The 13,048-nt window shown below is 37.5% G+C and overlaps 1 protein-coding gene across 7 annotated transcripts in view; it reads right to left on the reverse strand.

Moving 5' to 3' along the window:
• The window catches only part of LOC105839468 (ELKS/Rab6-interacting/CAST family member 1), a 126,305-nt gene that overhangs the window by 12,030 nt on the left and 101,227 nt on the right, over positions 1 to 13,048 (reverse strand). For 4 of the 7 annotated variants that reach the window (XM_036287809.1, XM_028190956.2, XM_028190958.2 and 1 more), the window contains 4 exons: positions 11,140 to 11,151; positions 7,495 to 7,662; positions 4,308 to 4,475; positions 99 to 362 (listed from right to left, as the gene is read on the reverse strand). In XM_036287809.1, coding sequence (XP_036143702.1) covers positions 99 to 362; positions 4,308 to 4,475; positions 7,495 to 7,662; positions 11,140 to 11,151 — 612 coding nt within the window. The remainder of the gene's footprint in view (positions 1 to 98; positions 363 to 4,307; positions 4,476 to 7,494; positions 7,663 to 11,139; positions 11,152 to 13,048) is intronic. The other 3 variants (XM_028190960.2, XM_028190957.2, XM_028190959.2) reach the window with 1 other exon arrangement.

The raw sequence follows: 13,048 nt of genomic DNA on the forward strand, positions 1-13,048 counted from the left end.
TGTGCAATACTTCGAGTGCAATATTTCTTTACGATAGGGTAATGAGATGAGGTGAGGGGGCGAGCAATTAAAGAAGGAACTTTTCCCGCCTTGCTCACCTCGGACTCCAATGTATGTAATTTCATTTTGTATTCGGCGATCTCCCTCTCGTGCAATTCCCTCTCCTCCTGCTTCTCCTGTTCGGCACGGTCCCTTTGCTCGCGTAATTGTGCCATTTGCTTCTCTTTATCTCCGATCGCCTCTTCGAGACTGCTAAGTGCACCTTCGCTGCTGCAATGATGCGCCTGCATCGCCGTCAGCCTAGCCCTCGCCATATCGACCTGATTGTCTTTCTCCTTCAGCAGGTCCTCCAGATTCTCGATCTAAAGTCAACAGCAAACTCGGCCATAAGTTCAAAAGACGAGAAGCGCGAGTTTTATTCATTAATCGATTTATTAGTATAGAAATAAGCGAGAATGTTAATTTTATCCCATAAAAATAATGTCTTTCTTCTATTTAATAACTCAAAAGATTTCCTTATTTTAATTCGCCCTTAATAATGATTAACATATGTCGCATGTCCTTAACAATTTTTTTTTAATTTTACTTAAATTTTTGTATTAAATTAATACATAATAAATGTATTAGAAAGTAACATGAATATTATGTACAAAATAAAAGCAAAAATGTTTATTTCTATGGGCGGAAAAAAAATGGCAGAAACATATTTTTCTTCAGTAAAATTAATATTTATACGAGTAATATTTTAATTAAAATTATGGCTATGTTAAAAATGCAACACAAAAATTTGAAGGATTAGTCTTAACATAAATACAAAATGTTTTTTTACTGCGTACCAACTTTCGATGTCATAGAAAATGTTACTTCATGTTAAATGTCGCGTTAAAGTTCACAAAATTATTACGTACTTTATAAGATGTAGGGGGAGAAGAGCACATGGAAAGATAAATTAGTATACATCGAGATTACGCTACATTTAGGAAATTAAACTCAGAACGATCTTAACGCGATTTTCGCGTGAATCGTATATATTCAGCGGTGCTCGCGGGCACAGTAATGAAGTCCCACGAGATATCAATATGGAACTGTTAATTAACATAAATTCACATGATCACCTACCTGCCAACGCACTTTCGTCGATCTTCTTTTACTCACACTATCATACTCATTGTCAGACATCATCGTCACGACAGGCACGCTAATGTAAAAATAAATATGGTGCTTGTGTCAAAGCAAATAATAGATTCTATACATAGCATAACGCAACATAAACGTAACGCCTAATGATAGAACGGACGGTAATCAAATTAATTGTTTAAATTAAGTATAATTTATATTAAAACTTAACATACACACACTACATAAATTATACATACAAAAGCATAACTAGATGTAATACTATATAAATTAAACTATAGCGTATATAATAATAGTAATGAAATCTACTTACAATTATCCATTAAACAAACAGTAATAAAATTAAGAAGTAAAGGAACGTAGGATAATTCATATTTATTACAAATTCATAAAATCTTTTGTAATGTTGTGAACAAAATCAACGCAAATTAACAAAGCAACTAAGGATATAAACTTTGTAATTTACGTAAGAATACAAGTGCACTCACCAATTACAGAAATAATAGAAGATAATGCAAATTTATACGAAGTCGCAGGATGAGTTTACCTTGCTTCTTTTTTTTTCTTTTCTACGGGTCTTGCAGTCGATCGTGAAAGAAGAAAAGCTCTACGCATAAGAATCGAGTGCGTGATCGTGGTGCAACGACGGTGGAAAATAAGACAGAGACATAATCTGATCCTGCGACACTCTATCGCCCATACAAAACGTAACGTAAAAGGGAATACAAATTAATAAGAACGAGGGGTGTGACGGAATATGCTGTCGACGCAAACACAGTATGCAATTCAACGTCTTCGCAAACTGCATTTCCGACTACTGTACATCAACTGGCGAACACAAAAACATTGCAAGAAACGTCAGAAGCGAGTGCGCACATCGACACACACACACACACATATCGTATGTCGTTCTAATCGACGGTAGGACCATTGATACTCATGCGCATTCTCCCTTTCTCGCATTGCAACATCACGAGAGGGGCGGAAGGGGGGAAGATGTACCGAGATCGCATCAACACGTCGGTCGCACTTTCAGGCGATGCGACAATTAGTGCTCGGTGCTTTACGCGAGTACACGAGTGCGCGCCTCTAATCCTACGAGGATCTCGCATCTGTCCCGTCGAACGTGAGGAGAGGAAGGAGAACCTTTGTCGCGTTTCACGAGACTGATGAAGCGATAATCAAAGGCGAAGACACCGCTCAAAGCACGCTCAAAATCACCATCGCGTACAAAGAGCCGAGAGATAAATGTAGTACATATTTATCATCGGCGCTTTATCGCAGGTGGTTTTTATTTTCTTTAATATGCGGGAGTCTTGCGAAAAAATTACAGACATCGAGGACAACTCGAGAATCAGACGGCTCGGTGTATACGGTCCACTCTGATTCTTTCCCTTTTTTTTTTTTTTTTTTTTTTTGTTTGGTCGCGTGTGCGACACACAATTCCCTTTCACTTTACGTTGCATTTACGTGGATTTTGTTTCTCCAATTAAATGTAAATACATTCCGCTTAAATCGGCATTCCGGTGTTGTCGCGGGCAACGGTGAAAAATTTATTCCGCGACGGGACAATTCACGCCTCGGGATTACGGTCGCCACGCGTGCGATCGATACCGGTACCGAGTTTCACGTTTCGCAGTGTAACGTCGACACGTACGTCACCTCTCGTGGGATCAGCTCCCGGAATTTTCTCAAAGAGCCGATTGCAATTCACGAGGCGATTGATTGAATTTCGTACCCGTACTCATGCGCATTCCATTCTTTCGCAGTGTGTGGGAGACAGCGTGGGAGACGCGGGGTGCATTATTTGATCCTCTCGTTGATTCAACTCTTTCGTTTCATTATTATTATCATACATTAAAATACATATCGCTCCGCCAACAAGAAAGTATTAATGTGTTCATTAATTATTTGTTATATTTACATGTCATTCAATTCTCTATTATTTTATTCCTTTTACACTGAGAGAGATGTTTGTAATTGCATGATAAAATAATTATGGTTAGGAGCTCCATTTTTATGGTTGTTACCATGATGCTAGTGACTCGTACGTTTATAGTTATATAGCACACCAACAATAAAAATTTTTACTATAAATTAATTATAGTAATTTAAATATTAATATAGTAAAATAAAAATATAAATGTAAAAGGAAGTTTTTTATATAATAAATGCAGTCATAATTATAATGAGTATAAATATTCATTTAACAGTGTTTCATATTATTTACATAATAATAATTAAATGCTATAACTGAAATAGTTACAACAACTATAAATATGTAATTAGTATCGAAATTGACTGCAAATTGTAGTTCAATTAATTATAACCATCTTTTTCTATGCGTGTATTTTCAATATATAAACTTTATGTTGAGGAATAAAAATAAAAAAAAGAATAAATTATTACCAAACGTTACGACTTGCGCGATAACATTTACGCCTCATTTATTTTGCAATCGCTTTTTTCAGAGTATAAATAATTTTCCTAATAATTTTTCGAAACAACATAGGGACAGATACCTTATTTTATTTTACTTTATATTGCATGCAGAAATCAAGCAATAATGAGTACCGTATCTATTATGCAAGAGCGCGTTGCAAGTACGATAAAGTTTCTAGAGTTCCAGGAAAGCTAATAAGAAGAAAAATATACGACAATGAAAAAGCTTTCTCGTCCTGCAACACTTTTCCTTGGCGAATGACAATTAATTTCATTCGGTCATAATCTGTGTCCCGCGCTAGCGCAAATATTTTCCTAAGCGCTAATTGACTCCGCGCGATAAAAGAGAAGGCATTTTGCCGGACTCGTCCGCTTTTGCATTTGCATCTCTCCTTAGATGAAGGACTAAACGCCGCGGTGCGCGCGATAAGAAAATTCATTCCGTGGAAATTATCTGCTTCGAACCCGGCAATCTTCTCACATAATACTCGCCCGTTCCGAGTTATGAATCGCAATGAGGTGATTCTTCGCGCCGAGGGGCGGCTCCTCGACGAATGCAAAACGTTACGAGGTCTGTGCAAAAATGACTAAAGTGCAGAAAATAGACGAACACAGAGAATAAACGATAAGAAAACGAAAGCGAACAGAACCCTCGGACGACTGCGTCTCGAGGAAGCAAATTCCTCGGTAGCTGGAAGTAGAATGTATAAATAAAAGAGAGGGTTCACCTTGCGCTGCAGAACATTGATCTTGCGATCCTTGATGTCCATGTGATCCTTGATTTCAGTCAGCTCGGTGTTCATCCGATTGCGCTCCTGTTGCGCCTGCATCGCCGCCTGCGTTTTCTTCTCGATCATCCGATTCTTCTCCTCCATCCGTTGCCGCATCTCCTCGACCTGCACATTTCCGAGCGATAAAGAGGAAACGTTGCCGAGGACCGGCCGACGGGAGAAGCCCGCGTAGAAAATTTTTAAGGATGGGTTTAAAAAATTAAAGGTCCTGAGTACATATAAAAAATAAAAAAAGAAGAATACCGTCACCTTATTGTTATCTGATTTGGACCTTAGTAATTTTTCATCCGATTTCTGAGGCGACACTATTACCTTCACTATTAAAATCAAAACCTTAAAAAACTATTATATAAAATAGTTAATTTTTTAATTTAGCGGCTATATTGAATTTGCCATTTTATTATTTTTCATTTTTTTTTTACTTCAGTTTTGCAATTACGACCCCAAAATCATCCATATACTAAAATTTAGCCAAATATGTTCAGCAGAAAAATTGGTGCAACAAAGCAAGAGTTGAAAAAACCTTACAAACCATTTTTTTTGTTACGTTTTTTAAATTAGATTTATTTAATACGAAGACAAATAGGATCTTATAAAATCTTTATAAAATTTCCTACACGAAACCCTTCAGATGAGAAAATCTAGAATATTCAACGCGCATATACTATGCACGTTCATGCATAGAATACGACGGAACGCATTAGTGAAAGAAAAAGAAAGGAGAGGAGAGAAGAGAAGCTCGACCCGATTTTCCGCGACGGCTTGGCCTTCCTCTTTGGTAGCCCCTTCCGAAGACACACGATTTGCTCTAGCTTTAACTTAACTTCCCCAGTCATCGGATCTGTGTCAAACAACAGTCACGCGTCGTCGATTATTTAACTCATTCAGAAATTCCTTCTCGAAGGGCTCTTTTAAAGGATTAAAAAACTGCAAATGTATTCTCTCTCTCTCTCTCTTTCTCTCTCTCTCTCGCTCTCGAATCTGCCGAGAAGTTAATCTGAAAAGAAGCTTTTTAATATTTTTATGTCCAATGTTTAGCAATCAACGTATAATGTAAAAAAATTAAACCATTCTCAACAGAAAAAAGGGATGTTTAATTCTTTATTATTAGAGATATATGTGTTACATCACAAAGCACTATCAAAGATATAAAAATTTTGTAGTATTCTATTATTATATTAGATCATTTGTATAAAAATAGAGGCAGAAATGCTCTTATTAGGTTCGTCGTTAAAAATCGTTTTTAATGAAAAATGTCAGACTTGATTATTTTTAATAAAGAATGTCAGGTTTAATGAAGAATGAAGGCTATCAACTAAATATCAGTTATCGAAATTTAAACACTGTAAAATTTTCCATACGGGCTTCTCCCGTGTAACCTTAGGCTTATTTTTTTTTAAATAACGACAAAAAATTTTAACCATTATTAATGCCTGGATTTCAGCCCTCCAAAGAAACCAATAATTTAGCTTACAAAATAGCTCTTCTGTAATACGATCTTGAAATGATTGTTATTAATTTGCTGCAGTTTTTGATAAATAACTTTTGAACCGGTAAGTAAGATTCAAATAAACTTTGTACGAATATTTATTAGAAGTTTATTAGTATGTGCAACAAAATTTATTTAATTTGTATTGCTACTTTCTTATAAAATTTGTAAATATAACAATAAATAAAATAAGTATTACAAAACGCGTAGTATTCTGCATAAGAATAAAAAATAAAGAAAAAAATTAAATAACTTAAACTAAAAAAAATTTTGTTTAAGTTTTACACAAATGTATTTAAACATAATAATAGAACAATCCAGATAAAATATTTATACATTTTTTGTAAAATGCTTAGGGATGGCACGTACATCCAAAAATATTTCTCAATTTTTATTAATTTTTAATTAATTCCAGTATTATTGTAAAAATATATGAGACAAAAATCTAATATTTTTATGTTTAAAATTTTTGTTTCTCACAGTAAGTTTAAGCATCTTACATCCAAAAGACTACATCTTGTAAGATGCTGGAACGTTGAAAATCAAGAATTTACTTTGTGAATTGAAAGCAGGGATAAGTTTGAATTGGAACACAGTTTGCATCAAGGATTTTTCTCGCGTCAATGATCATTTTAGAATTCATGAGGTTTGCGTAAGTTGGACCAACATTTCTGATCACCTCGTTCAAATTCGATTTCGCAGCTTTGTCCTAGTTTTACTCGACGTCAGACTTTCGAAGAAATTTTTCAGGTCTCCGTGCTTGTTCCGGTTTTTATATCTTAAGGAGTATTAAAAAGTTCATATAAGGGCTGAAAAATTAAACTAACGATCTCCTCGTTTAATGATCCTTTATGCGAGTTTTCGAGTATTGGCATTAGGATAATTACGGAATTTTATTGTAACCACATATACTAGGGAACAAATTCAACAAATACGCGAATTTGGGAGATGCGGTCGGAAATTTGGTATCGATTTCGAGTCTCGGTTGTGTTCCAGTTTCGCATCAATGTGAACAACAAAACCAGTGGTAAACTTGTTTACCGAAAACATATTAGCAAATTTTTGTCCTTGTAAATTTTCATACATTTTAAAACTCTATTGTAGTATTGAGAATTTTTTTACTTTTAAATGCAAAAGAAATGATTAATAAATTACTTCTAAATTCAAAATTTAAAATTTAAACAATTTCAGTTAAATTACAAATTACATCATGTCTAAGCATGTTGTTTCTTATTAAGAGAAAATTGTGTTCTCTTAATAAGGATACAACTGTGTTTAAATATGTCTCCGAATTTTTTTACAACTTTGCAATAATAACACAAGACCACATTTGATTTAGACTGACTAGAATAAAACTGGTATCGGACCAGATTTTTTATGTTTTTTAGGTCACTGAACATGTTTTTCGAGGCCCTTCCACTTGATTTTCTCAAAATCCTAACATGATAGAGCAAAACTAAGAGAGGAAACGTGTTCAGTGACCCAAAAAACCTGGTCCAGTTTTATGCCTAAATCAAATGTGGTCCTGTGTAATTTATATTAAACCACAAAATTTAACGACATGAAGAACATTTATGACTCTATATTTTTGGACTAAATGAGAAAAGGATAGATAGAAAGATCAGTTACACTCACATCAGCCTGCAGCATATTATAATGTTCCTCTTTGGCGCAGAGAGATTCCTTAAGCACGGCGATGTGCCTTTGATAATCCTGATGTTGCTCCTCGAGCGTTTTCATCTTCGCCGACATCCCCAGCAGCTCCTGGTCCCGTCGCTGTACCTCCGTCCGGAGCTCGTCCAGCTGCGAAAAGATTCGTCGTCCAGGCGAGGATCAGTCCCTGCGCTCCGTCCGTGTCGGCAACGACGACGACGACAACAACAGACGACGTAACGACGATGACGACGAGCGACGGAGGCGTTGGAACCGCCTGTCGGCTCATCGCCATGACCGAGTACGACGATGGTAACGGTCCGATGAGGACCCGGCAAAAAGATGCGCGCAGAAATATCCTTTCTTTTTTAACGCGAAACCAGAACTGCGCGCTCGCTTGGATTCTAATTTAAATCGACGGCAGGCAAAGCGACAACATTCAACACAAAAGTATAGGAAACTGACGAAAGTATTGCGGCGTTGTGGCTCATGAATTTTGTGAAAAGTTATCTTCGGCTCAAGAGCCGACTGACGGCGCGCGGCGTTACGAATCCAATTGAATTTAATAATGTATAATTTTCTGCAAAATGTCCGCGACGATATCATGAAGGCCTTAGAAAAGATGTTGTTACACGGGCAGACTTTCCGCGCCTGCATCGTGCCGCATATTCTAAATTATTCCTGATCCAAATTGCGCGCGAAATTGGTTTCCGGGCGAACGGCCTTGCGGGATATAACTACGGGAGTTACTTAATTGCCGTCGGACTTTGACACGAGCCGCTCTTGAGAAATATCGAGATTATTTTAATTAAAATTATGTCGGCGTAGCGCGAGAGTGAATCGACCCTGAAGAAGGTTTCCGCGCCGTGGATTCAAAAATTAAAGGGAATCAAATCACATTGTCGTCCTGCTTCGATTCCACCGATACTTTTAGTTTCATCTATGCGCCTTTCTTGATCCCTAAACGGATTAACGATGGAGGCTGGCAGTCGAGCTATTAACGATCACGACCTAATTACAAAGTCAAACAAGAAATTACGTGTGCGAGCCAGTTTCGGTCGAACCCAGATTTAAAAAGTGTCCGATCTCCGGACTCAAATTCGAACAAAATTGATTTAGCGATTCTCTAAGCTTACATCACTGTTAATTGTCATGTTAATTGCGGTTAACTAACTTTCCCTTCTGTCTACGACTACTAATAACTATGCTCTAAAGAGGGAACGGGGATCTCGGGCTGAATTAGTTAACCCCGTCGAGATTGAGCGACTCCATTGACCAAATTGACTGCCGTCATGGACTTTTCATACGTAAATCTTTTTTCTCAGCTCAAAAATTATCGCGAGAATCTAAATGATAAAAAGTCAAGGAGAAGAAAAAACACCGTCGTCGTACTCGGATAGGATTTGCACGAAGCATGCAGCGTAATCGAGGCCAGCGATACGAAAATCACAAACAATGTTTTTCTGGGGGAGTGTAGAAGTTGCACATATGTATTTATTTATACGTGTGGATTATGCACATTCGTATATAAGATAAATATATATGCACACATACGTGTACAGACACAGCGGAGAGTGTGGTGGAGACATATACGACACAGGAGAGACAGGCGTAATCTCACGCGCACGCACAGGGGAACAGGGGGGTGGGGGGTGTGGAGATATTTGGGATCTGTCGATATGTCTCTTTTTACTTTTGTGTACGTACCTACGTACTCGTCTATTCTGGTGTTGCCGGTAGCGTGAGGAGGCGCGTCGCGACATGTCGCCGGAAGCGCGAGATCTCGCGACAGCCTCGAAGCAGAGTCGTGATGAACGCAACACAGCTACTACTGGCTAATCACTACGATACGTAAACGCGATGCGAGCGAGATCGCGATTGCACGAGGTCCTCCCTGCGTGGCAATTCAAAGCCTCGAGCCCGAGATTATGTCGGCTCGGTTAGAGAATAATTGGCATTTGAACACTTAAATTTTCCTCGTTTCGATTTTACCGTAAAGCAACAACAAGCTTGCTTTGCCCTCTAAAAATCACTCTTCAGGCTTTTATTTTTATAATAATTGAAATTATTGCAACATGTGTGTGCACGCTGGACATGCAATGTCCCGAAAAACCATAATCCCGAGAACTAAAAGCTAAGACAATATCCCAAAATGTTATAATACCGAAATCTAAGACACTGCCCTGACAAATTTTTAATTAACAATGATCTAAAATGTAAATGTCTTGAAAGATTTTTAAAATTGTGCATAAATAAAGTATCATATCATTTGTCATCAGATACAAAGAGTCTTATTGTAAAAAAAATATTTTTATAATATTCTAAGTTGTAAACGTCATTTCTACGTTAAAAATAAATAATATAAATAATTTATTTTTAATCTGTAAAAATATAATAATGTTCACATAACTCAGAATACTTTAAGGCGTTATAGATTTTTGTAATCTGTATGTCGTTTCTTCCTCTTTCTATAACAAGACTCTTCGTATATGTATTTAGATAATGTGACGATTTACTTGCACGAAATTTCAAACAAATTTCAAGAAATTAAAATTTTAAAATATCGTCTTGAGATAAATTAATTATTCAAACTGTAGTTTTTGGGGATATCGTTTTATTTTTCAGTTTTCAGTACTTTCTATCGATAAGTTGCATGTCCACCGTTACACCTCCATCTAACTTTTCGGCCGATTATCTTGCGCAAGCTTAAAAATTGCGATATACAACAATCTATTTATCCTGCATGAAGGGCAATTTTAAATGTCAGTGTAAGAAAGGTATTCCAATTAAATATGAGAAGAATTATCTGATTCGCGCGTAGCAAGGATCAAGGACCTCCGTCATGCGTCTCATACTACATCAATAGTCAAGACAGCCGATGAGGAACGAGCGAATCATATTTCCTTTCTCAAACGCGAAGACGTTCGAGAAATCTGTGCCTGCATCTGACAGAGAAAATTCAAGGCGCAACGCTCGCTCCCGTCCGCTGCCGGCTATCGATTTAATCGACAGCAGCTATCCACGACGGTGGCAGTATCGCCCCGCGTCGATTCTCCAAGTCATCGACGGAGTGACGGAGGATGCGCACTCCGTTACTCCGACGACGATGACGTCGATGATCATCTACGATGATTGTCTACGGTGTCAGGTCGCACGCACACACGCACGCACACGCACACGACGATACTGTCGAATGATGGGGCGGAGGTGAACGAAGGTCCTTCGTTCCTTTCGCTCTTCCGACTGATATATAGGATGGATGAATTTGAGTGATGACGAATCTGGAAGGGTGCGACGGTCTTTCTCTACGAAATCATTGTTCAGAGACCGGTACGTAGGTTTCTTTTTTTTTTCCCCCTCTTTTTTTATATGAGATGCGTAAAATGATGATTGCGAGACAGTCGGTCAACGATTCACGCCAGTAGGAAGATAGAGACAGAAAGAGATATACAGAGTAACAAGTACAGTGGCTACGGTATACATCGAAACACTCTGTTACGTAATACGGTAATTATGTAGATGGAAACGGAGAGGGAGGGGTAGTAGTGATGGTGGTGGTGGTGGTGGTGGTAGTGATGATGGTGGTGGCTCGGAAGAGCTTCTTGGACGGGTGAAGAATTTCCTTACCTCCTCAGAAAGCTAGAATATTGGGGCACCACATTTTAATAATGTTTCGCTCACCACGAAGGCCGTCCAACTCCGCCGTCCCTCTTCCGAACGAAACGTCCGCCCGTTTTATCACCTTACACGTCTCTTAGATGTCCCGGAATCTACGATCTTAATTATAACGACAGACTCCTCGGCGAATGCGAAGTCCATTTTTCGTTTGGGGTCAAAACTCCAGACTAAGTACTACATAATATTATCTTTTTTTTTCTTACAATAAATTTTCGGACTTTATGTAATAAAAGTTCGCCGGCTATTTAAACTCAATTGAGCTTAACTGCGATTGAAGATTTAATTACCGACTTATATCTTTCGATATCTATCGAATATAAGTTGGTAATTAAATTTTTAATTACAGTTAAGCTCGCTTGAATTTAAATGGCCGACGATTTTTTTTTTATATAAAGTCTGAAAATTTATTTTGATAACAATTTCTCCATTTTTTTATCGACATTACTTATTCCATTTGAAATTGAAAAATCAGCCTCGAATTAGTCAACAAATCTGTTGTTAAAATTAAGATCGGAGGTTTTGGGACATGCCCATGTTGTAATTTAACTCAAGCGCAACTTAATGATAAACTATGATAAGCTTATCTTAAATCTACATCTAATTATTTTGGAAATATTGTTATAGCGATAGGGAATATGGCTCAAAGTTACGACAATTAGTGTCAATTTTTTTTTCGATTGTCAGAAGAGTTCTGCGGAATTGGGGACTGCCATCCATTGCTGACTTATTGCTAACTTAGCTCTATTTTAAATGTTAATTGTACCTTAAGCTCTATCGGGCAAGAGGTGGCATTCATTTTATCTACGAGTCGTGCGGTTAAACTCGTTATTTTGCCCCTTTTTTTATCATCTCGTCATGTATTCGGCAACGAGGACAAACATGCATCGGACAGGCGCGCAATATTAATTTACGTCAATTTCATTGTCAATTAATGTTCCTTGATTATTGGTGCTCTAAAATAAGAGAAAGTCATCTAGCTTACATTTAAATTCTAAATATTTACCTGGAACTAAATAATAATGCGGACTATTAACGATTCTTTTTGCAACAATAATTTTTTTACCTTAATTTGAAGTTAGAATAAACTTTCTTTGCATTTCTTCAATCGAACAATCAATCGAAACCACCTACGTGTACACTGATAAAAAAATATATAATATTTACTACTCTAATTGCGTAGTAAAATGATTATAGTCAAGAATATTATTTTTATTACAGCAACTATTACAATAATATTAGTAATAATAACTATATACTATATTATAATGACGCCAACATGAGAAAACTGTACTATTAATTATACAATTTTAAAACATGGCATATGGTTATTATTACTAAAAATATTATGGTAATAATTACTAAAAAAAATAATATTCCTAACTATAATTACTTTACTGTGCAATTATAGTCACAAATACAACGCATCTTTCTATCGGTGTATTACATTTTTGTATCACACTAAATTTCCTCCCAATTTTCTTTTACGCGACAGGACTCGTGGATAAACTAAATGCTCCTCCCCGTCTTTCTCGTAGACGAATTAGCGGGCTCTCCCGATAGGTAATCCGACGTTCGTGGACCTTCGCGGACGATCGTCATCCCGACGTCCACGTATGTCTTATTCGCCGTACGGGACAAACGGAGCTTTAGAGAGATGACAGATGCAGACTCTCTGCGCGCGCGTGCAGCATGCATAGCATCTCGCCTCGAGACCGAGGCCGGCGGGGGGGGGGGTGGTTCGGTAACAGGGAAGGCGGCATGCGTCTCTCTAATTGCACGCGAACACCAAGGTCTCTACGAAGTGGAGTGACAAAGAAACAAGGGGGATGATGCAAGAGGGGGATTTTACAACGTGACG

The sequence above is a fragment of the Monomorium pharaonis genome, chromosome 6 (assembly GCF_013373865.1).
Source record: "Monomorium pharaonis isolate MP-MQ-018 chromosome 6, ASM1337386v2, whole genome shotgun sequence".
NCBI classification, from domain to species: domain Eukaryota; kingdom Metazoa; phylum Arthropoda; class Insecta; order Hymenoptera; family Formicidae; genus Monomorium; species Monomorium pharaonis.